General features: G+C 37.0%; 2 protein-coding genes across 2 annotated transcripts; one reads left to right on the forward strand and one right to left on the reverse strand.

The window, feature by feature from the left end:
* The first annotated feature begins 7101 nt into the window (after positions 1–7101).
* Positions 7102–10799, forward strand: LOC103711996 (ACT domain-containing protein ACR6-like). Its single transcript, XM_008798358.6, has 7 exons — positions 7102–7343; positions 8328–8373; positions 8493–8607; positions 8720–8787; positions 9021–9620; positions 9734–9838; positions 10063–10799. Exons 1-7 carry the CDS (start codon positions 7270–7272, stop codon positions 10402–10404), a joined length of 1350 nt encoding a protein of 449 aa, XP_008796580.3. The 5' UTR covers positions 7102–7269; the 3' UTR covers positions 10405–10799.
* Positions 10800–12229: 1430 nt separating this feature from the next.
* On the reverse strand, positions 12230–25183 carry SWI3A (SWITCH/sucrose nonfermenting 3A). Its single transcript, XM_008798359.6, has 7 exons — positions 24861–25183; positions 24209–24735; positions 18575–19060; positions 18296–18465; positions 18151–18197; positions 13242–13402; positions 12230–12680 (listed from the first exon to the last, which is right to left on the reverse strand). The coding sequence occupies exons 1-7, from the start codon at positions 24919–24921 to the stop codon at positions 12483–12485; spliced, it is 1650 nt and encodes a 549-aa protein (XP_008796581.4). The 5' UTR covers positions 24922–25183; the 3' UTR covers positions 12230–12482.
* Positions 25184–26889: the final 1706 nt, after the last annotated feature.

Raw genomic sequence — 26889 nt, forward strand, 5'->3', positions numbered from 1 at the left:
GCTAAGTGGGTTGGGTAGACGTCAACCTAACCAAAACTAAACCCAATTTAGACCCAAATTATACCCAAAGTGAAGGCTTGAAGCAAGCACGAATCCTCTGCGGCGTACAGGCCGCACCATAGAGTACTGTACAGCCCTCGATTGCTACCATCAGGAGATGGACGTCCGTCAACTTGAAGGTCAGGTATGGGCATGACTTAATCTAATTAAAATCGGGTATGCTCAATTTAACAATGAAAAGTTTAGCTCAACTTCAAATCTATCCTTAAGGCAAATCTATGCTAGTTGATATCCCTCTCCGGAGTGGAGAGGACCATGATTGGAACCCTAGTGGTGAGCATCACTATATATTTCTGAGAAAGAATTAAACATGATCTCAAAAGACCAAACCCTTTTAAGTGCTATAGTTTTCAAATCCTAGATTTCAGAAGAAAATATAGGGGGAAAATGGCATGTTCCACCACCATCCATGTCACCCCCAGACCCTTTCCAAGGGTGAGGATATTTGGTGGGCCCATGGCTTCTGTTGGGCTCTCGTGGGCTGGGTCAGCCCTATAATTTATTCTAGATGGGCCTCACCCAAAGATATGTCTAAGCCAGTGCTGACTCTCGGTGGGTGACGTGGACTAACGTGGTTCACCTAAAACGGAGAGATAGGATGACGGTGACACTTGGATTTGGCTGACGTGGCAGGATTTGGGAGGCCATATTCCCTTTTTTTTTTGTGGTAAGTCATATTCATTAACTTGCTAGGTTTTAGTGAAGAACAGGCACCACCATTTAATTTAAAATAGTCTTTTATTATGTGGGTAGTAATTGGCCATGCAAGCAACTTGTCTGCTTTAACATGAACTAGGTGGTAACTAGGCTTGGATAGTTAGATGGGAGTAATAAACTATTAAGTGGTCCTTGAGTCACTTGAGCAAGGTTGGGGATAAGTAAGCATGATTTAGTAGGGCCACTCTATGATTTATCATCAGAAAAGGTGGGATCAAAGAAAGAGATGGGTGCTTATGCCAGAGGGCCTACTCCATCAAATTCACCTAACTACTATTGTGCAGGCGAAATTAATGTCCTTCAATATTATTCAAGCAGTTGATACGGTTGGTTTGGTGGATCACCAATAATGGTTTTGCAAAAGTACTAGCTTGATTTTTATTTTTTTAATTAAAAAATGAAGGCATGTGTGGCATCAGTATTATTTCTTATTTTATTTTTAAACTAAAAATAGAAAATTGAGACCAAAAATTTGATGCTATTATTTATATGCTTCATTTTGAAGAACTATTTTTGTTATCTCGAAAAAATTAAAAGTAAGAAATCTTTACTTTTAATATTTTTGAAAATAAAAAAATTTTATTTTTACTGCTATGAGACTACCACCAACACCACACTTTAGCTACCATCATTGCCATGTATATTTTTTTTTAAAAAAAATTATTATACAAAACATGCTTATATTTTAAAAAAATTAAAAATAAAATTAGATTTTTTATTTCTGAAAATAGGAAAAGTAGAAAGCAATGCCAAATGACACTTTAACTTTTTGGTAAAATAACTTGATGGTTGCACCAGAGTTTGATCCTCTCTGATTTAGGTCTCGACCCGAAAGATCTAAGCATGCAATCATAGCCATCCATGTATTGTGAAATGGCCATGATTGCATGGCTTGCACAACACACAAGAAATATTATCTTATGTATAATGGTGGAGATACACAATCAAAGCCATCATGCAAAATAGATGGTTATGCAAAAGTCCAAATGAACAAATTTCCAAGCAATACCAAGTTTAATATCTTTGTTATATAGGTTTGGTAACGAGCCCCCTTACCATAGTTGACTTTTAAAACTACAACCAATATATAGCGGGAATATCTAAGGGACGAGCAAACCCTAACTTTGGGCTGAGACGCCCAGCATTCCTCTTGCAAGAAGTACAAGAGAGGCAAGTAGGGATCTCATAGCCATGACACTCCATTGGTAGACAGTAAGATTAAAATATCTATCCTATACATTGTTTGAAATGTCGGCTTAGGACCTATTTAGATGATTAGGCTGAAAATTATATTAGATTTATAGATTGGGCTAGTACAACTAGTAGAATTTTAAAATTACAGGCTAGGCTAGGTCTATATTCATAAGCACCCAAGAATAGCTTTGGAGTAGGCTGATAGAAATTCCATAGGAAGAAAAAAAAAAGACCTCAACTATTCCTGGATACTTATGAATATAGGTCTAATGTAGTTTGTAACCCTATGATTTTATTGGTTGTACTTCCCAATCTACAAATTCAATAGAATTTTCAGTCCAATCATCCAAACATACTCTCAAAATTTTGTTTTCTTTCTTATTATCTTCTTATTCTAGATTTTTATCTCTATTATCCCAACATATCTTATTCCAGCATATCCTGCTTGGTGCAAGCTGACCTTACTCAAGTCTATTTCTTTTTGAGTGCTTGATGGTGGAGAATAGGGGTATTGCATAAGTGGTCCATACTCGGCAGCCCCATTGGCAATGGTGTTTTCATAAAGTTGAGAGAAGTGGGTTGGTGGGCAATGGTCCAGCTAGCTGATAGACCTGGAGTCGAGTAATTCATATCCAACTAGTTTGCATTCCCTCCATGGCTATGAGAAAGAATGCAATAACACACCAACCTTTTATTAGCTTTGGGCAGTTTAGTTGGATGACCATGATTCAAAATTGTTGTTAGTGTCATTGTAAAAAAATCCTGTCTTATTTTTCACATCATTATTTTTTTCTCCATCTATATACAATATCTTTCTCTTGCCATTTGTTCTTCTTTTTTTTTGGTCTAAATATTCTTATTCTTCTAATTTTTTATTTTTTATTAAAAAATAATCATCATCCCGATCTCACCGCTCCTAGCAACAAACATAGAAGTTTCGAGAGTTTTCCGATGGAAAGATTTGTATACGAGAGAGATCTCAATTCCATGTATGCGGTTAAGCAAGCCATGCTGCCAACTTCCACCCATTCAAGAAGGTCCTGATTCGAGTATTCAATAATTACTGCATGCGTTACATATTGCTTGTTGGTCTAGGTCTCTTATTATATTGTCTTTTGATTTCTTGCTAATCTTGACACGCTAAAACATGAAAAATGCCACTTGTTGTCTGTATGAAATTTTAATGATTTTGCTCGCTATTAGCTCAGCTGATTGGTATCTCTCCTAAGAACTTGACGTAAATCCTGGTGATGACACATTATTATTGTTGTACTAAAAAAACTAGAATTCGAGAGATTCTATCTTTTCTTACTTATAGTACTCCTAAAAGCAAATATTTGAAGTCTTTGATATCCATCTTGGGGTCTTGGTCGTCCTCTTTCTTTAATTGATCTAATAATATGCAAATAAGAGTCCTAAAGAGTATGTGATAAATGTTGCTCTTTCTTTGATTAAATTGGTGCCTCGTCTTTCTTTCTATCTCCCAATTCTCTCACCCATCCTACAACCCTGCTACATTAGCCTTGTTGCTAGTAAAAAACTTAATTAATTCAAATAAAATTTTTAGAGAGATTGGCCTCTATATTTCTCCCTCTTCCATATCTGGTGACTAACTCACATTTCTTTCTTAGAGGCAATAAATATCCTTAAATATTTCAGTTACATAGATAACCTCTCTCTTGCATCAAAAAAGACAGAACCTCTCTATGTTGTATCTCCAACGCAAGTCATTTTCCCTCCTTAAAATCTCATATTAGGTATAGTCAAGCAAGAGATTATAATCATCTATATATTTAAACATATTTTAGGAGGGAGATGTCAAAATCTCTAGATCCATATGAAAGATATACTGTTTTCCTTCCAAACATAGAAATTCAATAAAGGTATTATGAATAAAGACTTCCAAAATATTCCATGTATCATTCATAAGGTAACCATAGGGAAGAGGGTGTCACATGCACAGGACCAAGATGATGACATAAAACGAACCTAGATAGATTTGTATATCTCATTTATGAGCTTTTAATGTTTGTAAACATTTAAGAGCTTGATCATTATAGTATTTGGTTGATTTAGCTCTTCTATCAATTGGATTCCATTCACATAACCATGAGAGTAGAGTGAAAAATATTAGAACAAAATTTAACAATTTTAGAATCTATTCAACATGGTGATTTTGATTATGGGTAGACAATTCTTCTATGGCATGCATGCCATTAGCCTGTGCATTGTGCATGGGACTATCCTAGTCAATACATAGTATCCCTACCATTTCAACTCACATACTAATAATGCACATACCACAGAGAGGAGCACACAGATGCTGCTCTCAAGTGCTACTTAAAGACTGTTTGTTTGCCTGATTATTTTAAAATATATAGGGTGCAATTGGAAATGCTGTGATTAGAATTGTAGTTACAAAAGCTATTTCTGTTTGATTGTCTGTAATTAAAAATTGAAAAGACAATTACAGCTATTTCGTTTCATGATGGTGGAAAGTAATAACATTATTAAATTATTGTACGATTATTATAATAATAATTACTAAGGTAATTATGTCACTATAAAATAAATTTGATATTATAATATATTATTACAATCAAAAACATATTTATAATGTATGTTATTTTAATAATTAATAATTATTATACGGTGGGATTATAAAATAATTATGATGATTATATTTTTATATTATATATCATAATAAGAATCATTATGACATAATAACAAAATAAATATCTTATGATAATAATACTAATAGTTATATTATTAAATGATTATTATAATTCTATAATATTAATCTAGTAATAATTATCATTATAATATTATTATAATTATTCAATAATATATACTCTTAAGATCATTATATACCTATTTAATTATTATCATTTCATAACAATCCTTAACATAATCTCTAATAATATAATAATAATTTGTAATTTTTACATGATAGAAATTTTAATATAATTATGAATATTTATTATACATAGATTATAATAAAACCATTATGATACAAAAAATAAATTTTAATATTAGTTACATTGTATAATATTATACTATATTATATTCATGTCATTATTATAATATTTATGTCATATTATAATTACTATTTTATATTATTCTAACAATAAGTTTATATTCGATAATATATTTATCAAAATAATCAATATATTTAATTTATTATAATTAGATAATAATAATTTTCATTTGTTGGAGAGAGGGGAACTCCTGGAAGCTACTTCCAAGTGCAATATATCTTATAATTGGAACCATGCCCAATTTTTTTTTACTGTAGTTTCAGTTACAGGATTTGGAACTTTTTTTTCCAATTCAAATATAGCTGCATTTGCAGCATCTAAAAATCAATTTGGATGCCTGCAAATTCAGTTGCAGTATTTGAAACTACAATCTTCTCAATTATAAGCATAGAAACAACCCCTTTACTCTTTTCCTTCCACGTATAGTCTTGCTCTCCCTTGCTAGATACACAGGACATATAAAACTTGCATGATGGAACTAGATGTCCAAATGTAATGGATCTTTTGCATGTGTCTCGGATGAAACGAACCACAAAGTAGAATCTATTTTTCTAATGAGTTTTTTCTTATCCCATCTAATATCTCATTAAAATAATAATCTCCAAGCTCAAGCATCCAAAACATGGACATTAACTATGGCTCTCAACCCATCGACTATAGGTCGGGTCCACTCTAATATTATTTGTAACATCACAGGATCTCATCTAAAAAGCCTAGCCGGAAGGTGTTATTTGGATTTATTAATCATATATAAGTACCCAAGATCTATCCAACGAATAACTGTCGTTGACTAAACACACGCCCGCACGATCCTTACCGCCATAGTTTGCAAAACTTTTGGCGCCCAATGGGCTCGCTTGCATGTGCAAGAAGATATTGATTTATATTGATTTTAAAGAACTATTAGAACAAAAAAAATGGAAAATACACGGGAAGAAAACAGAAATCAGTAATTCTGATTGCTAATTTTTTTTTTCTAGAGGCAAAAGTTAAAATAAAGATTATGAACCATTAGTCGGAAAAATAGCTTTGGTCAGAGCTAAATCTGAACTTTCTAAACAATGTCATGTTTCATGTTCTTTTGGTTTCTTTCTTTTTCTTTTTTTTTGGTAAAAAAGATAAATTAAATCTAACAAATATAAGTGCATCCATTAGAATCCACAAATAAAATATTTAACAATAGACAAAAATCAGCTGCACTATTGACTTTTCTATATATATGTGTGTGTGAAAGAGAAACTTAAAAATAGAACAAAGAATGCAGTAATCGCCAGCAATCCAGAGAAGAGAATGAAGTATGATTTCTACTAGCAATGGATCAGAAAGCCATCTAATAACCGTACTAAATTTAACTCCAAAATAAATTTTGATTATATGTTGATTGATAGAAAACTGATATATTTCAAGTCCTCACTGGTCTAAAACCAATATTGATTTTTAAAAAAACCTTCTAATATCCTTATTATGTTAGACAAATATTTAAGAAGTAATATTATGATTAATGCCTTACAAAATATTACTTAATTTAAGCTAAAATATATTAGCTCAGATATCAATATCTCATCCTATATATATGTATAATTTTGAAATGCAAGTTTTTATATTCAGAAATTTATTTTTTAAGTAGATAAAGCCATAAGAACATCGAAGCTGTTTGTCATTTTAGTCCACGTGGACCGGGAGAACCGGTCGCTCTCGCTGGGCATACCGCCAAGAAAACAGGAAGCGGTCCGACCGGCCCACGACCCGCACGCGGGAGCCGCGGTTCTCCCACGTGGGAACACACCCCCGACTTTACGGACTTCACGAGAGATTAACTCTCCCTGAAACTTCGGAAAAAAAAAAACACCCGCAATATCTCCACTCCCCAAATTCAGCAACCCACTCCTCGAAGTCTACCACCATTTGCCGTCCATCTCAAGACAAGACCTCAATCACCGAAAAAGTAGGGTACAAATACCAAATCATCGAAAAGTTACTAGAAGTTCGACATGACCTGACATTGGCAGATCTGACAGCGAATCAGAACTTGACACGTCATTATACGACGAGATTCTAGTCTGAAAAGATGGGGTGGTTTTAAACGGCTGGTAGGGTGGCCTTGGTTGCCATCCAAAAGCCGTTTCCTTTTTTTTTTTTTTTCTCTCCTCCTCCTGTTCCCTTTTTCTTCTCCTAGTCCCCTGTTTTCCTCCCGTCCTATTTCTATCTCTCTCTCGTACACATATATTAAGACGTTCGGGTTCTCTCTTTCTCGGGTTTCATGCGGAGTTCTGTAGCTCTGGAGATGGATGATGATGAGTATGCTAAGCTGATTAGAAGGATGAATCCCCCAAGGTATGAGATTCCTTCTGTTCTTTTTCTTCGTTTCCGTTTTTTCGGCATAGTTTTGTTCTTAATCCGCTTGGGCGTGTTTTCAAGGGTTTTTAATGTTGGTCTCTTGGGATGCAAAGGTTGGGTTGGAACTAGTTGGTGGCTGCATTTATCTAGGACCAGTTTGAGCTCTTTCTTTTCCTGTTTAATTTTGTTGTTTTGTGATATGGGTGTGCTTTGTTTGTATTTAATGCTTATATTTTTGCAGGTACTCATGGTTTTCTGGGCTTTAAAGGTTGGGTTGGGGCTCGTTGTGTTTGTTCTTTCTTTTCTTTTTTTTTTGATTTTCTTGTTGTTTGGTTAGGTGTTTCTGTTTTGAATTTATGATTTTTTTTTAATGGGCTTCTATCTGGGTTTTTGGTGTCTGTAGTTTTGGGATTCCCCTGTTCCCTTCTTTATTTGTTATTCTTTTTTTCTTTAGAAAGATTGTTCTTGTTTGACTTGGGCATGCCTTGTCTGGGTTTTCTTCATGGCTTTTTTGTGCCTCTAATAACGGGATAAGGTTGTTTGGAGTTTGTGGTGAGTAGGGATGAACAATTTAGACTCTACCCGCTTCTTTTTCCCTCATTATTTGCTTTAGTTCTTGTTTGATTTTAGTGTCTTTTCTTCGAATATGTAGGTTTGTTTTACAGGATTACCATCTGATTTTTCTTTCTTTCTTTTTCTTAATGTTTGACAGAAATGGCTTACTAAGAGTTCCTGTTGATTTAGTTCTACCTTGATTTTTCTTTTTGAATTTATGGGTTTTTTTTGTCCTTAAAGACTCCCGTTTACTTGTACTTTTGGTGTTGGAATTGGGTTCGTTGGAATTTATATTCAGTTAGGAGGATAAGAACTTATTTTCATCTTTCCTGGATCTTCCATTTACTTTGTAGTCTTCTGAATTACCCTTTCGGTACTTGGTTTTGTGTATTGCTTCTCAGCTATATCTATCGTTTTTTGCTGCAGGGTTGTGATAGACAATGATGCTTGCGATAATGCAACTGTTATTAGGGTAAGTTTGAGCTTTCTCTCAGAAGGCATGTGTTTAAGCTACCAGCCTCCATTGAGGCCACTCCATATTTGTGGATTTGTTGTGTTGTTTCTTAGTGTCTTTAATCTTCCATATCTTAGGTGCATAGTGTTAACAAGCATGGATTTCTCCTTGAAGTAGTCCAAGTCCTCACTGATCTGAACCTCATCATCACCAAAGCTTATATATCCTCAGATGGGAGTTGGTTCATGGAGGGTAAGGCCTGCCACCAGATCAAATCTAGAAGGAAATAGAAACACAAATTTAAGGCCTTCAACTTGTTTATGTGCACTGAAATTTACTTGACCAGATTTTCTTATGGTTTCAGTCTTTAATGTGACCGACCGCGATGGGAATAAAATCCGGGACAAAGAGATCATCTCCTGCATACAAACAGTAAGCTTGCCATATACTCCTTGGTCCGGGCTGTTAGTTCTTCATAAATCCTAAATTAGCTAGTTCTGCGTTTTAGGATCTTAAGGACTTCCTAATTCTTCAAATACTTGATATAACTCCATGGTAGACTTTTGATACCTAGGCCTAGTTCATTCACTTCCTGATAGATTCTAAGTATGAGATCAGGTTCCAATTACTAATCATCTTGTTTTGGTTCGAATTATTAATGCCAGTCCGTCGAATCAGATGCCTGCTTCTTCCCCGCACTCAGGAATTCAGTCGGCATAATGTCGTCTGCAGAGAATACATCGATTGAGCTAACAGGAACCGACAGGCCTGGCCTGCTTTCTGAAATATTTGCTGTGCTTGCTGACTTGAATTGTAATGTGGTGAAAGCAGAGGTCTGGACTCACAACACCAGAGCTGCGGCGGTGGTTCATGTCGCTGATGAGTCGACAAGGGGTGCAATTGAGGACCCTCAGAGGCTCTCCACAATCAAGAAATTCCTCTTCAATGTCCTTAAAGGGGACAACACCTCAAGAACTGCTAAGATGATCGTCTCGACGGCGGCGCTCACCCACACAGAGAGGAGGCTGCATCAAATGATGTTTGATGATCGGGACTATGAGAGATTAGATATGACTGGAGAGGGAGATGACAAATCTAGGCCTCGAGTTGCTATAATGGACTGCTCTGAAAAGGACTACACTACAGTCATCTTGAGGTCCAAGGACCGGCCCAAGCTTCTGTTCGACACTGTTTGCACCCTCACGGACATGCAGTATGTTGTGTTCCATGGAACGGTCCACACAGGAAGCTCAGAAGCTTATCAGGCAAGACACAGTGGAGTTGTTCCTTATGCTTGATAGATATCGATGTGGTTCCTTCTTCTTCTAATTTCCTTCCATGCAGCATTTCTTAAGGTTTTAATTTTGCTTGACTGCAGGAATATTACATAAGGCATGTTGATGGCCTCCCCATAAGCTCAGAGGCCGAAAGGCAGCGCGTGATTCAGTGCCTTGAAGCAGCCATCGAGAGACGGGCCTCAGAGGTATGATTCACTTCAAGCCATGATGAAATATATAAGGACCCGTGCGGGCGTGTGTTTAGTTGCAAATTGGTTATTATCTGGATAGATATTGGGTACTTATACAAGATCGAGGAACCCAAATAATATTTTCCGACTAGTCTTTTTGGGTGAGATCTTGGGTTGTTACAAAATATGTGTTGTGCTTTCATTTGGTTTTATGAAGTTCAATCTTTGGATCTTCGCAGGGATTGGAATTGGAATTGAGGACAGAGGACAGGGTTGGGCTTCTCTCAGACATTACAAGGATATTCCGAGAGAATGGCCTGTGTATAAGGCGAGCAGGTATATCAACAATTGGAGGCAAAGCTGTGGACACTTTCTACCTCTCCGAGATGTCAGGCAACCCTGTGGAAGCCAAGACCATAGATTCATTGCGCAATCAAATCGGTCAGACAATTTTGAAGGTGAAGCAGAATCCCTTGCCTCCTACACCTCCTGAGGCAGCGAGCACCACCGGATTCCTCTTCGGAAATTTCTTCAAGGCCTGCTCATTCCAGAGCTTCAGGCTGATTAGATCCTCCTCATGAACTTGTTTCACATTCACCAGAGAAGATCTATATACAAAAGAGAACACTGGAGGCTAGAGGCTAGAGCATAAATAGCCATAGCACCAACCTGTATATAGCTAGAGGCTGCATTCAAACTATAATATTAGACACTGGAGGCTGCATTCCAGCTAGAGAACACTGCATAGCAATGAGATTACTTGTCCTTTAGTTCTTAAGTGTCACACTTGTAAACGGATGTTACTTTGGTCTGTAACAACTAACGAGATAGGGCTGTGCCCAATTCTTCTCTCTCAGAAAAAACAAAAAAAGAAGGGAAAAAAAAGTGGGGGAAAGAGGAATGATATTAGTTGGTTTGATAATGAAATGTACATCTGCTTGATTTAGCACTACAGAAATTTATTATTTGTTGGGTACTTGTACTAAGTTCAGTTATGCCAGTGTGAGATGGAATAATTCAGAGCACATAATGTTTGGATTTCTTTGCTGCGGTTCTAACTAGTTTTAACAAAGGAGGCTTGATTTAATGGCGATTGGAGACCAAACTATAGCTCTAAGTAATCAAGGAATAATTTAAATTGAGAAGCGAGTTGCAAGTTATAAGCGCCTGAGATGATGGTCATGTAATTCTAATTGGAGAGAGTGGGCTACACACCCTTTTTGAAGAGTCTTTTTCTGGTTTATGAAGCATTTAAGGCTGTCTCACTGGTGCTTCACGAAGTAAGCATATGTTATTTGGGAGCTTAAGGTAGTGATATTGTAACTATATTCACCTATTTAACAAAGACAAATAATTAAAAAATTGCTCCCTCTTGAAGATTAATAATCTTAACCCAAGTAGGCTTGTAATAAACAAGCATGCTGAGGAAGACTTTATTACGGTGACTGAGTGGATTCGTGACTTCGGGTGCCAGAGAGACAGCCACCCCATACTCAAAGACATTCAGAGGTTGGTATCAGGTTGCCGCTCGATCCAGATTGTCCATGTGTTCTGGAAGACGAACAAGACAGCAGACTGGATCGCCTCTTTTGCTACTCATCATTCGGAAGAAGTTTTATCTATTGAAATTGATGTTGCCACATAACCTTTGTCATTTTATTTCTCTTGATGCTGAGGGTGGCGCTCATGCTAGACTGACGTGAGCTACCATTTTCAGAAGTCATCCATGTTCGCCGTATTCTTCTTCCATAGAAGATTCCAATTAGAAAATTCTTCATGAAACTTCCAACTCTTCAGGCTGACGTAGACTACCAATGAAATGTTCGTTATACGTTTTATGTTACATTTTCAGTTTAAAATTTGTAAATAGATTTATAACACTCAGCATTTTCAGGCATAAGCAAATTCAAAGCTTCCAGCCGACCCAGAGAGAATTAGATGCACCAGATCTGACAAAATTAAAAGTCAGAGCACTTTGATATGACTTTAAGAAAGATTTTTCAACAAGCTAAGAACTTTGCAAAAAGCCCAAGATTCACCTAATAATTTTGTTCACCACAGTTTTTTTTTGGTTTCCGATGGATACCCACAAACTAGCAACCTTGACCCTTCCCATAGATTAAAATTCATCGACTTCATGAAGGAGGACTCGGCCAAATGGATGATGGAGTGCTCGTTTCTTTGCAAAGAAATGATACGTGAGACGTCAACAGTCAGAGGTCAATGAGTCGAGGCTTTCTCATACGTTAACAAAAAAAGATTCCAGTCACCCAAAAATAAAAAACAAAACAAAACAAAAACAAAACGAGTCCAACATGGAATCCACCAAAATTGACCATCGAAGTTTAGAACAGGATTTAAAAAGGAATCTGGAAATGAGAGGTCCCAGGTGCAAGTGATGAAAGCTTTGACAAAATTATCAATACTTGCTCATTGAAAACACGGAAACGAGTGCTAGATTCCAATAGTTAAGGGAAACCCAAAAGACTACATGGATCACTTGGTATTCATGAGCGCTTCTTTAACCTGTATGGAGGTACAAAGTCTTCCAAGATTTGTATTAAAAAATGCTCAGGGTGCTTCCTCTAAAGCTGCATACATGACATGTAGGAAAGAACCCCAAAAATCAGGAATGAAGGATGAGAGAACAAGGGCTCCCTTAGGAACCATGGTTCCACAAAGATTTGGGAAAAACATTGTCCTTCCATCTTGGAATCCCAGCCTGAAATATCTGCTGAATGACCTCTACCCACTTGTCGAGAAGAGATTCCTTCATCTGCTGTATTAGGGTGTATTCCTTCTCCATAATGAACTCCAGCTCCTTGAAATGCTTGATTTTATATTGAATCTTTCTCATCTGTTAAAAAGACATCAAGACAAAAAGGAGGCATGGATCACATTTTTACAAATCCAGCTCAATTTCAAGGCTGCAACCAGAGTAACCGGCTGCCAGGTGGAACTCCAAAGTTTTGAAATTACAAATGAGATTGAGGAGATATTTGGTTGTTAAATAAAAGAGAGGTTCAAGAGAAAAATGCAAGGATATGTTTTAAAATATCATAATCTAAGTCCCGTCAGGAGGTGGGGGAATGGATCATTCTCAAAATTTTTTAAAGCATTTATCTCTTTAAGACAACTAAACTTGCTATTTTTCTAAAAAGGCTAGAATGCAAATTGTCAGATGTAACATCTTGGTGCAAAATTAAGCTAAGTTGTTTTCATAGGTCAGTAGGTTCCAAAACCCACCAGGGAGGCTGGAATATTGGAGGAAGCCAGGAGAACGGATCAGTTGATGTTTTATAATAGCAGAAATTACTTGTCCAACTTGCATGTCCAAAGACGTTGATTTCCCATCAAACAAAATCAGGTTATATACTCCTGACACTGAGCATTAAGTTAAAATAGGAGAGAAAGAAACCTGCGCTTCAATAATCGATGCCACTAAAAGTTCCATTTCCCTCCCTTCTTGGTCTGCTAGTAGCTTGGCTCGAGCAGCTGCTGCCCCAAGAGCTGTCGCAATGGCAGCTTTAGTTTGAAATGCTGTAGCACTAAAATTCTTCTCTGACAGTACTGGAGTATCTGGGGAAGAAAAGAGGGACTTGCATGTGAGATGCCTTATACATATTTGGTGCCATAGTAGCAGAAAAATCTTTCAATATAGATCATGGCAAAGCTGCAGCAATCATTCCACTTACATACGACTTGGCATCCAATATACATTAACAACAGTACTTTCTGAAAAAGCAGTGGCACTTCAACGATATAGGATATTGAAAAGCCAAAAATCATTTCATTAACCTTATGACATGCATGCACTGATTATTCTATTGGTCAAGAGTGACTACAATTTTAGGAATACAGAAGAATTTTGAATCCTTCTATATATGTACACATACACACACAATGAATAAAGGCAGAAATATCTTTGGAACTGGCTGCAAGCTCTAATGAAGCTTGTGAATGCCAGAATGCTTACATTCATACACTGACAACCATCTTCAGCTAACCAATCCACTAGGATAATACCTCCCTAAAATATTCGTGAAAAATCATGGTTGTTTGTTTTGATAGTTCATTTGTTTGGGTTTGGATATGCAATTTGAAATTCACTCTTTTAAAACAAATTGGATTTGCTTGGGGCAGGATGAGTTTTACAGATCCATACAATTCTATTGTGATATTTATTTTTTTTTATAGAGAGTTTGTTGATAAAACGGTATGAACTCATCAAGACATATAAAAGAAAATTCAGAAAGATTAAGGAGTTTGGAAACAATTTAATAAAGCTTCATATAGGATTCTTAACAAAATGCTCTTCTTGTTTTGTACCCAAAAAAAGATGTATGCAAACTGGCTTCATTTGTACCAATAAGAAATTCACTCATAACCTAGAAAAATCAGGAATCTATGTCCCAAAACAGCAGAACATCAATTGTACAATGTTAAAAAGAAACGGTATTCCCTAACAAAAAAGAGTTTCACTATCTATTCGGTACAGGCTGGCACTTTCAAAAAGCATGCAAAATAATTAAATTTGCCAAGTTCCTTTAGCTAGGAGAAGCACCTCATGAAATGAGTCAGGGATGCGAACACAAGCAGTCGATGCAGTTGAGGATGTGATTTGTGACTAGAATAGACATGCAAGCATAAAGAAGAGAGACGATATTAACAAGGACATGAAAATTTATGACAGGAACCCTGTTTTCTTAACCCCCCCCCCCCCCAATCCTCTTTTCTCACCTCAAGGGGAGGGGGAGAGGAAGAGGGGTGGGAGAGAGTGGGGGGAGAGGGGGCAAGGGAGGGGAGAGTCAGTCTAATCTTTCGGGTTAACAATTTCAGTTCATAGACATGCATTAACCTAAATAACTACATCAGCTAGTGGTAACAAATAATTTTATAACATGTAACCGTCATTCACAAGGATATCGACCTGTTGACACCCTTTTCTGTTTGGTGGACCAAGACCAATGTGAAATACACATCGAAGGCTAAAAATGTGAACATCATAATCAAAAACTCAACAACTATGTAGTCCAATTCATATTCATCAATCTATCTATATGTATGTATACAATGCATGCAGGTCCCAAGATCTGCCCTACTATATAAGAAAATCCATGCATCTAGCGCACTCTCCATCTCCGATGAGGGTGTGCTCTTCTTTTCCTCTTCCATTTTCACTCTCAATTCATCTTTTCAATTTTATCCTTTTTATAAGTTGGCGATTAGCAAGCACCCTTATCTTTTGTTCCACTAACCCATCTCTCTTAATCACAATCTCAGAAATATATTAAACTAAATGTATATCTAGTTAAATCATAATAGAAGCTCATTGTTTGGTGTACAATTCTTCACCATACATTTGAATTAAAGTATGCATCGCATGTGAAGAAGGGCGACCCAGTGCACGAGGCTCTTGACACTATAAAATCTAAAGAGAGTCAGATATATGCAGCCTTACCCCTGCATGCAGAGAAGCTATTTTCATGTTTCGAACATATAAGGCCAAGGTCACAATGGAGCAACCATACTATTGCACCAAAGGCTCATCCTCTAAAATATAAATCACATGTGATGGGGTCATAAAGTCTATGTAATCATGTAATTGCTCAGAAATGAAAAACATGATGATAAAACAAGTAATCATGGCAGTCTATCCAAAACTCCTTTCACTAGGCACACCCAGCATGTTATGGCATCATAATCATCCATAAAAGTAATCATGTGCATCTCATGTGCCAAATGGAATATTACCAATAAAGGCTAGAGGCCATTAATTTGACTCTACCTACCTTTCTAACAAGGATATGTAAAACAAAGTAATCTACTACTCACAAGGCCATCAAAGAATATTGGATATGGACCTTTAAGTGGCAACAACACAGTAAAGAGGTACAGTCGTAACTTATGGAAAAGCCATATTGGACAGATCATGCACTAAGACCCTTAATAATGTAAGAATGTAGTGTCTGTTTGTATGCTAGAAGATCTTATCAGCCCAATAAGAACTTCCAAGAGTTTTAATTTGAAATATGCTGAAATCCTAGTGAGAGGAGAGGGGGGAGCCATTAGAATCTGGGATTGGATGTTTTACGTTATCCTAGAAACATAGAGATAAGTTATGGTTTGATCGGCCTCCTCACCTCTCCCTCACTTCTCTAGCTCCTCCCACCATAGTTTATTTAAAAGAAGCCGACATCCGAAAGATCTTATCAGCCAATAAGATCTTTCAACATCCAAACAGGCCATAACATTTACAAGCATGCTTCAAGCACGCTATACATTTAAGCATAGTTCACCATACCAGCCCAAATCGGACGGTACAAGCATCCCATACCGTACCAGTTCAGTACCAATACCTAGTATGGGTGGCAACACTCGGTATAACAAAAAGATCCTGTACCGTACCATACCAACACAGTGTTAGTGTGGCACCGGTACGAGATCCAGTAATGAGACAGCGAACCTTGCATTTAAATGTTACTTTTATTATTATTATATTTATTTTACTATTTCTACATTTGTTTTTCCATTTTTTCTATAATTGTTTCATTTTTCAAGGTAAGGTACCAATTTCCCCATAAAAAATAAACAGTATAAGAAGGTAGATATTAAATTGTAAATGCACCCACGGACATCACATTCTTCGGCTCTTCGTAATGTTAATAAAGCTATGCATTTGATGATATGGACCTTACTACTAAAAAGCTTCTAAGTATTATCCCCATTCTAACATCTATCACCACCTACCTAATTAATCCTTGAAACTTCCAAATAATGTCGAATAATTTCCTGAGTATCTAAAAGCCCCTTCAAATTTTAAAAGGGCAAGATTCCCTATTGAGGGATCAAATTTCGCTTCTTGGACATAAGGAGTCAAATCTCCATGAGAGGCTTAAGTTCCACAATGTTCCAATGAACAAGGTGGCAACATTAGTGCAAGATCAGGAAAGCACATCTTTCTAGCCTAAAAACCTGTCAAATTATATAAGTTTCCTTTTTCCTTGTGGGAAACTTTCCTATGATGCTAACATATATGTCAAACAATGGTTATCTGAATAGCCCTATGAAACAAGCCCCATTCTAAATATTCTTACCTTAATTTATCTCCAAACTATGAAACTATTAGAAACTATCCAAAAAGGTTGTCAGGAAAGCCCTAAACATGCTAGCTAAATCAAGAAACCGATTCTAGATTTTTTTTTTCATTAACCACAATGTTTGAGCACATCATTCATACATATTTCTCTATGCGATGCACAAGTGATGAGGCAAGACATATTTGATTCTTTTTAGTATTCTTAAGTTTATAAACTCCCTCACTTTTTTGCAAAAGAAAGATAGTCCTCGAGAAAGATCACTCATCCCATGCATAAACCAGAGGATGTCATTTCCAATTGTCTATGATGTGTTTAAGAAAGGTCCTAGAGGAAATGGACCTACAAAAATCCCAATCCTGAAAAATCTCATTTGGAGCTTGACAAAGAAACGCAAAGTCCTTTGTCTCCATTATTTTTAGCCCCATGTGGAAACAGATGTTTCTGATGGTCTTCAACTGAATATCTTTATTATAATAATCTTAAGCTACACGTAAAGCTGTAAGGATTATCCCATCACACGAATTTGCTTTGTAGATAAAAGTTTAATGCAGCAATGAGCAATCACTCATGATTCACCAAGATTACGAAATACTATAGATAATGAGTGAAGAAGGAAAGGTCTGTTATAGAGAATTATGCTGATCCTTAAGGAAAAACTGTTCACTCAACAAGGCAAACTAGAAGCACAATTTGGACACTTCAAAATATATAAATAGCTATAAGAATATGCCAAGACCAAAATCATCTTCTTTAATAGATTCATGGTTAACAAAAACCCATATCCAGTTAAAACGAACATAAAAAATGGAAATGTGAGGTTTAAAATGACACCAATTTAACATGCTCATCGAATCCTAGCTCACACTTCCTTGCATAAGAACGACAAGATAACTGGTATGTATTACTTGATGAAGAATCTGAAATAGTCCAATATCCTGAACAGGCAATGCTATGTTCAAAATATGTCGACAATGAGACAAGGTGATCAAATACTTGCTTGTTTACGCATCTCATCTATTACTTCACAAAGCACCCACAACAACTCAACATTCAGAACAAGTATGTACATGACTCTATCTCCAAAAATATCTCATATAACAACAATTAAATATCTTATATGAAAACAATTAAATGCATCTGCTGCAACTCAGCTATCACTAACATGAGGAATTCAAAACAGTTCAATATACAGAACAAGAATCCTATATAGTAAAAACAACTAAATACCTGTTTGTTTATGCATCTCCACATCCTGATCCTCAACCTTGACATCACTGAAATAATTGCATTATACTTAGCACAGCACAGGAACAGTACATGTATTTTTCATTAATGCTGAAACACCATAAGAACTGTATTAATGCTTGCTAACCTCTTGGGCTCATTATTAGTTGGGAATGATTTACGCTTTTTTCTAGCTTCATCTTCATCAATATTGAAGACCTCGCCTGCCCATGGGTTCTCATCGGACAATGCTGTAACAGCTGCCTCTGCTGCTGTGGCAGCAACATGTGGGCCAGCTACTGTAGACAAAAGAGCTACCTAACAGAGAAATTAGGTTTCTTTGTTTTTTGTTTATACATCATTGTTTTAATTTCCTTTGTAGTTCAGCAAATTGAGATTAGAAAAGTGATCAGCAGCTTGTAACTACCTGTTTCATCAAAGAATCTGTAGCATTTGCAACAGATTGAATGTGTCTTCGCTTTGAAGGACGTACTGGAATAGATTCTTCTTCAACCTTCTCGTTCACATCGTTATGCACATGACCATCTGTCTTAGGCTCTGGCAGTAGCTCACTAGAAGCATGCTGGATTGCTTTAGTATTGGTTGCTTGGTTGCCTGAGTTTTTAGCATCATATTTACCACTGAAGGTGCCCAACATATGGTCACCAAAAGGTAGCTGTATAAGCCTTGCAATACAATCAAGTCTGTTCTTTGTTCGCACATGCTGGGCAATAAGATCCCAATCATCTCCATGCTTTAGAACAGCTTCTAAAAGAAGTAAGGTCTCTGCATCTGTCCATGCACCAGTTGCATGGTTAGCATTGCCATCAACACGATCGCTATTGTCATCTGCTGATTTTCCTTCAATCTCATTCTCAGTTTTGGAACATTTCAAACATACTACAAAACCACCCTGCAGACAATTTGACAGAAAATCATTATCACATATCAATATAATTTTCATATGCCAGTCCTCATAGGACCATGAAAGACCTTACACTACCATGACAACACCAAGTAGAAGTTCAGTTCTTAAACACACAAATATTTTGGTTCCTCAACCTTATTAGCAGTTCAATTAACTGCTTCAACTAATAAAAACTAAGAAAATGCAAAGTTAAAGAATTGTATTGGTTAAATTTATATCAGAAAGTCATTTATACCAAATCTAAGCAAGCAGCAGAGAACATAATTACACAGAAAGATGAGGAAACAAAGTTATTATATCAAATCTTTTTAAAAGATAAAAATGAAGTCATTAAGTCGAAACAAAAATAGGGTATAATCTACATATGAATTTTCTCCCACCTCCCCATAAGTTTCTCCATGATTTCACTCTATCCATGAGGACATGATCAAAAATAGTACTTCTTTCCAGTGAAATACATTCAGCCTTAACAAGTAATGATGAAGATACGCAAGGTTTGTTATTCATGCAGGAACAGCTCGTAAAGTTGCTTTGAGGTTCCATCTAGTCACATGTTTCGGCTTCATTGCCATCTTCAATTTAATACGTTTAAACTGTGCACGACGGATTGCCGCTATAACAATCCTGGCACTTAACCAACCAACCAGCCCACCCAATACCCCACCCTAACTCCCATGCTCACCCCTCTCAACAAAGAGGAAGGAGGGGAGTTGAGAAGCACTTTCATATATTTTGACTTGGGCCTACTTGACTTCTGCAGAAGCAAATGCAAGAAGTTGAAAGAAATGAAGATTGGCGGAAGTGACTTTCACCCCACCAACCATGTCCACAAAACTCAAGTTTCATCAACCTTCACACTGAAAAATAGCAAATCATGGATCTCTTGCATTTTCTCCTTATCAAAGATGCCCTAAGTGTAAAAAGCTACGGGCTTGAAATTGATGCCTTATAAACTTTTTCACCACAAGAAATCTCTAAGTCTTTCCAAAACTCTTGTACCTATTAATGCTCCAACAAGTGCAAACAAGAAGAACTGAACAACCGGGAGGTCTCAGATTTACACCATAATAAATTAAATCACCCCTGATTTTTGTGATTAATAGTTCGCCAAAACTGATCCTTATTCATTCTTTTTTGTTCTTTTTTCCCTCCTATCCCTTTCTTTCCTCTCTTTATCAATCAATCTAAACCTGCTTTCTGTGTTCTAAGTTATCGATATATTCTATGCTTGCTGCCCAATAAAATAAACAGAACAAAATCTTTAGACCATTAAATGCTAACCATCATCGAGGGACTGAAGAACTGCCTCAACATTATCAAAGCCTAGACAGTCCTAAGCATGGACACTCTTAAAGGCCTAGGTGGAAAGTCAAAAAAAAAAAATGGCATCTAAAATTAAAATTATTTAATAATCAGATCTATGGGCGTAAATGGCCAGGTCAATCCTCGGCCCAAAGCAAGCCTGAGGTTTAAACCTCAGAGGATTGAGCCTGGCCAGGCCCAACCTAAATTTGGTGCAGGAGTATGAGGCCCAAACCCAACATAACTCAAGATTTGCTTTAGGGCAAAGCCGCACTCATAATGGACCCCCGCTTAATTTCACCATATTCTCAACTCAGGCATGGCCTGGAAATTGATCGGGCCTCAATTCCAAGCCCGAGCCCAGCCCAAGCCTAGTTTGTCTCCATGTCAGATTTTCGGGCCATTCAAGGCAGCCCGGCCCATTGTTTCCCTTAATTAGATCTTGACACATGCGATGCAAATGGTTTATTTAATAAGAAGCATTTGATGGATGTATATGATCCCATAAATCAAGATAAATTTGCAATAAATTTGATAAATAAACTCCTTATTTTAGTTTATTTACTCCTTAGTAGCTATTTATTTAACAGTAAATACATAATAACTAATAGAAAACTGCAATTATGATGGGATTCAGGGAAATTATGGGCCTTACAATCAGATTAAAGGAGATCACTCACAGTCCATGGTACATGAAACTTTTCAAAGATTTCTCTTTATTTGGAATCTCTCTAGCTTACATGGTCCGCCTAGGCACTTGTCTTAACATTTTGAATCAAGTTTGCATATGCTGGATGAGATTGATTTATATATTAGTATTGGATGTTGACTAGTTGATTGTTCCCAATTCCCATTGACTTACTATGTCTTATTTGATAAGTTATCTTCATTTATTAGATTATAACTATCTTTTTAAGTTTCTCCATTTATTTTGTTTTAATTTATCATTTTTGAGCCACCTTGACCTCTAGCTTCTTGCCCAATTACTTGCCTAGCCCCTGGGAGCCAAGTGGGTTGGGGGGCTGTCCATATACCACCTACAGACTTTTAATAAATTGCTCTTTTCAGGCCATGATTTCCATTTTAAGATTTCTTCACACGTGCAGTTATGTAAGATACATTGAACATCCAACATGGACGATGATTGACAAGCACCCATAGAGTTTGCTTTATATAATAATATAGATTCATCATATTCATATAAACATCAAAATTTATAGTTTTTAAGAAGACAACAAAGTTAATAGACAAGGTAATATTAAATTTTGACATTTAACAATTGTGAGAACAACAAAATCCATGTTCGTAAAAGGATATAGAAGGTACCTAAAACATCTTTTAACCAAATCAAATATTCAAATAAAGAAACATGTACAGGATGGTCGCAGATACAACTGAGCTTCTCTTGTTTCTCTACCTACAGTATTATTTCAAGTGCATTAAAAAAGTGTACTTACTAAAGGAAAGTGTGCATTTGCATGAGTTAATTGTTTATACACTAGTAAATTTTATTTTGCAGTATTAATGCCTTAATCTTTAAGTGCAATTTCAATAAAAAGAGGTCTAATATCTCATCATGTACATTTATATATTAAAATTAATGGATTGCATCTAAATAGTGGAAAGCAATCAAACCACCTCCTGAGCACTAAGCAGCTTGTGGCACCCAACTGCTGCAATTTCGATAAAAAGAGCTCTAATATCTCATCATATACATCTATATATTAAAATTAATGGATTACATCTAAATAGTGGGAAACAATCAAACCACTTCCAGAGCACTAAGCAGATTGTGGCACCCAACTGCATACCTAGGTGCCAACTCAAGCAGTTGAGTGGACATATTGCTTATGACCCTCGAAAGCAGCATATGTGTAGGAAATAGAGAGAACCAAGCACCTAGGCAAGGCAAGCTGCATGCCCACATGGCCGCCCTTAATAATATTAAGTTTACCAATTTCATCCCAAATTAGTTCCTTTCCATTTTCCTTTTTCCTCTTTTTGAGATAGAGGGAGATCCACATGGTATTCTGAAGTGATAAGGTTTGAATTCTTGGGGATACACCATCCAAGACTTGAACCTGGAATCTACGCTTCTTTGGTGCAAGGGGCGAGACCGCTAGGGAAACACCCAATTCACGGATTTAATTCAGTTAAATGCTCATAGTACTAGGCTTTGTAATAAGTGTTGCGTTCCCCAAGAATAAGTGTCACAATTAACTTTCACCATCAATCAAATACTTTAACACAAAGTAAATCCCGATATTCAAATAAATGTTCAATTTTAATATAGGCCAGCATTAAATGCTTCAAAATTTTCTCATACATATAAACTTTATATAACAAGTTTACCTAATATAGTATGACTTGAATTTTTGCTGCTAGAAGTGTGATAGCATATCTAATGTTGGATGCGAACCTAACCATGCTAACCAAATTTTAAGCTAATAATCACAAGAATTTCAAGATTGTCTCTAATTTCCCTTTTCTTTCCAGTAATTTAAGAGCTGTACATAAGGGTAAAGAGAGAGGCATCATTGTAATTTTGTTAATGGCATAAAGCCTTGGAAGCAAGAGAAAGTGACCCCATGCAGGAAACATAATGTATTACAAGTAGCAAAAGAGAAGGATGAGCAAACAAGACAAGCTCAAAGAAGACCGTATAAAATTGAAAAGGAAAGAACAAGAAGATGCAGACTGCAGGCAATTTTCAATACTAGGTACCTTAAAGCTAGTATCATTAAATGCCTCTAAGGAAGATGGTGTAAGAAACTAAATACAGGTTTAAGTTTAAAGCAACGGGCTAAAATTACAATCACAATGACCACTAGTTAGGCCTTGCAGGATGAAGAGAGTGAAGAGATAATTTACGTCAAGGAGTGGAAGCTGTCAATCAAATGGAGTACTTTATTTTTTAAGAAAAAGTAACGCTTATATTATCTAATCCATAGTTGTCTAGGACCTCTTAAGAATCCTATCGATAAAGATGACTACCATGGAATCATCAGAAGTGTTGCTGATTATAGAACTTTTTCATTCAAGACTCAGATACCATTTTCAATTTACAATGCTTGAAGGCATTGTAATTTGACATGTGTTATTTTCCCTATGTATGAAATAGTTTTATGTCAATTATTTATACGGATATGCTTTTACATGCCATGCAGAAATGAATTCTTGAAAAAAGTGGCTCCCAGCTGCAAATAGAGCATTCTCAAGTGAATAATATGTACAAATATGTTCAAGAACGGATTATTAAAAATGAATGTAAACTACCTTACAAGGATTATATACCTGAGTAGATGAAGCGGATTCAGTGGATAAGGCACTAAGTCAGATATGGAATATATTGTGAATGGATATGTTATTTTGTTAATAAAAAATGGTAAAACAGTCACGCCCATCATCAAAATGTGACAACCGAGAGCATATCATATGCATGCACATGCAGTTCACTTTATCGCAATTATGTGTCTTTCCATGACAATCTATTTATATAGTCAAGTGGGAGGGCGCTATCAATAAATGCATAGACATCGGTATTTCATTAGAAATGCAGCATGTGCAACCCCTTATGCACATGCCCTTTTGTTTCAACATTCAAACCAGCATGTGACGACCCATAAGTTATCACCAAAATCAACATTTTTGAAGCTTTTGCATATACTTCTACCATGGCCTTATTCTTTAGTATTAGAAATTTTTGACAGTTTAATACAATTCATAGCAAACTCTTTAGGCAATCAAAACTCAGGCATCTAAGAAATGGATTTCTTTCGTCTTCCACATTCGAATTAGAACGGAACAAGAAGAAATGTTCAAAAGAGTTACCTCCATCAGCGGTTCATGTCGACCAGAGACACACTGGTCCCCGCAGACCGCGCAAACCGGGCCCTTCCCCGGCGCCCAGTCCCCAAACACGTCTGAGTACGACGACAGCGGCGGCAACCTAAACCCAGTCTCCCCAGCCCCAGCAGCCGTCGCCGCCGCTGCTGACCGCCCCGAAGCCAATTTCGAGGACGCCGGCATCACCTGCACGCCAGCCCCTGGCTCCTCCACCACAACCCGCGGCCCCACCTCCTCCGTCGGCCGCGGCCGCCCATCTGATACCCCGAAATTGATCAACCCCCATCTCTCCAAGAACAGGAACACCTTGCGGAGGGTTCCAACGTCTCCGATCAGCGACTTCCGCACCTCTGTGAAGGTCAACCGACGGGAGGGGTCCTCCCGGAACTTGTTGATGATGAAGTCGCGGTACTCCTTGTATACCCTAACGTTCCGGGACGCGGCGCTCCCGTCGAAGAAATCCGGCAGCTCCCGCCGCTCCGTCCCGTGGATCTCGTCCCATTGGAACCAGTCTGCAAGCAAGAAAGACGACCAGGAACCCTGAGATCGAAGCTAGAAAAAAAAACCCTAACCCTAACACTGAGAGACAAAGAAGGGAGGGAGAGAGAGAGAGAGAGGAAGGAAATTTAAAGATAACTGGAAGAGCTGGGGATGGAGTAGAGATCGCGGCCGAAGTCGTCTTCGGAGCTCGACGTCATCCGCGCTCGCGAGCGGGAAGGGAGGGAATGGGCAGCACGGGTCGATTGGTGATGAAGGGTGCTGGGGTGAGATCAGACGGATGAATGGTGCGGATATAGAAGGATGGGAAGATCTGGGCCGTCCGATGGATAGGTTTCCTTTTTATTTTTTCGGGAGAGTTGGGGGTTGGGGAGAGGCGGAGGTGAAGGGGCAGAGCGGATGGCTGAGTGCCTAGGTTCTCTTTCTTGAAGTAATAGTTCTCCGAGACTTCAGGCTAGGACTGCTTGTCAAAATTGAAGTTCGTCTTCTTCTTCTTTGTTTTTTTCCCGTGACAAGCCAAGTAATAATCTCTCGATTATTGAGAAACACACCAAATTCTCTCTCTCTCTCTCTCTCTAGCTTAATGCTTCTTCAAAATAATAAGGATTTAGATTAGTTAATCAAGAATTTTTCGAGTTATGCAAAGATATTATGATTTGTCCACCATTAATTCAGAAAATTTTAAAGGCATGTTTGGTTGTAGAAAATTAGGCTTTAAAATAGAAATAGAAATGTGACTTCCATCCCAGCTATTTGATTATTGAGAGCCCTTGACCCCGGCATAGACTCCTCCGCTGGGGGGGGGGGGGGGGCTATATTGTGGGAATAAAGGATCCAAACTTAGTCCCACATCGACTAGATAGCGGAGGGGTCCGTTCTTTAAATGGAGGGGAGCTACCCCATTCTTTTTAGAGGCGTTTTTTGTCGGGTGCATTGGGAAGAGATTATGAAACCTCCTTCAAAGCGAAGCAGTCACTGGACGCGTGGGCCGGAGGTTTGACCTCATCAATTATGTTTCCTAATATTCAAATCCTATTTAGATTTCAATTTCGATTCTGATTTCAGGCATGAATCAAAGTGTTAAAAAATGTAGTCATTCCAATTTTCATTCCACTTCATTCCAATTTCAAACGCACCCTAAGTAATGATGCTATTTGTTGTTACAATTGATGTTCTTTTTGTTATCTTAATCCTTTTTAGCCCTCTAATTTACAACTATATAAAAATTTAACAATTTCTATTGTTTCTTAACTTGCAGCAAACTTGTCCTTTTTATTGAATATAGAGGAAATCGAACATTTGCAATACAAATTTGTAGCTGTGAGATATCCTACCCAAAATATTTAAAAATATAACAACTAGAAAGAGGGTGCACCGGGTAGGTTCGACACTAAACTAGAACCTATCCAATCTCAATTGATTCTTGATTTTTGATATCCAAATTAATCAATTTGTTGGAACCAACCCAATTCAGCGCATTCAAGATTGGATCGGCTTTCGCATTATCTTTTTTTTAATAACAAAAAAATATTAATTTTAATAATATATTTAAATATAATATATAAATATGGTCTATCTTACTTTCATTTCAGGCAGGATCTATTTTACACATATAATCCAATACAACAATGACGAAGTCTCACATAATCCAATTGGGCTTGCCTATTTAAGTCACTATACAGTATACAATAAATAAAAATTTATTCCTCATAACTTAGCACTAATGCATTCTTTAATGATAACTCGGCTCCACCATTACCATTGTCTTCACAGGAACCATTGAAGTTGAGTTTAGTGGGCATTTAATAAATTGAAACGGGCTTGTAAAATCAAAATTAGAGGTGAATCTACCAACTATTAGAATTGACAGTTATTGAAAATTGGGTGCTGATAATATTGATTTAAATCCAGCCCTTGCCTTGATTTTGACAGAATTCCCAATATACCAAATGGACGAATTCCCAATATACTAGGTTAGAGATGGGAAGAATTCCCAATATACCAAATGGACGAATTGAACTTCATAGTTAATTATCCAAAAAGGAAAAAAAAAAAAGGAACTTCTTCCTTGTTCTGCCGAGGAAACCAAGGGAGAAAAAAACAAAAAAAAGGAAAAAAAAAACTATTTTGACTCTCTTTCCCTCTCCTCTTTATGACCCTAGGCCCAC

This window comes from Phoenix dactylifera, chromosome 13, assembly GCF_051530095.1.
Source record: "Phoenix dactylifera cultivar Ajwa chromosome 13, Ajwa_hap1_PhDact_Kaust_v1.1, whole genome shotgun sequence".
Lineage (NCBI taxonomy): Eukaryota > Viridiplantae > Streptophyta > Magnoliopsida > Arecales > Arecaceae > Phoenix > Phoenix dactylifera.

What these genes read in the sequence shown, in the direction of transcription:
- LOC103711996 (XM_008798358.6), top strand. Translation starts at nt 7,270, where the DNA reads ATGCGGAGTTCTGTAGCTCTGGAGATGGATGATGATGAGTATGCTAAG. An exon ending in ATAATGCAACTGTTATTAGG is followed by an intron (nt 8,374 to 8,492) that starts GTAAGTTTGAGC and finishes TCCATATCTTAG; the next exon opens with GTGCATAGTGTTAACAAGCA. An exon ending in GAAGCTCAGAAGCTTATCAG is followed by an intron (nt 9,621 to 9,733) that starts GCAAGACACAGT and finishes GCTTGACTGCAG; the next exon opens with GAATATTACATAAGGCATGT.
- SWI3A (XM_008798359.6), bottom strand. Translation starts at nt 24,921, where the DNA reads ATGACGTCGAGCTCCGAAGACGACTTCGGCCGCGATCTCTACTCCATC. An exon ending in CTCCATCCCCAGCTCTTCCA is followed by an intron (nt 24,736 to 24,860) that starts GTTATCTTTAAA and finishes TCTTGCTTGCAG; the next exon opens with ACTGGTTCCAATGGGACGAG. An exon ending in ACTAATAATGAGCCCAAGAG is followed by an intron (nt 18,198 to 18,295) that starts GTTAGCAAGCAT and finishes CAATTATTTCAG; the next exon opens with TGATGTCAAGGTTGAGGATC.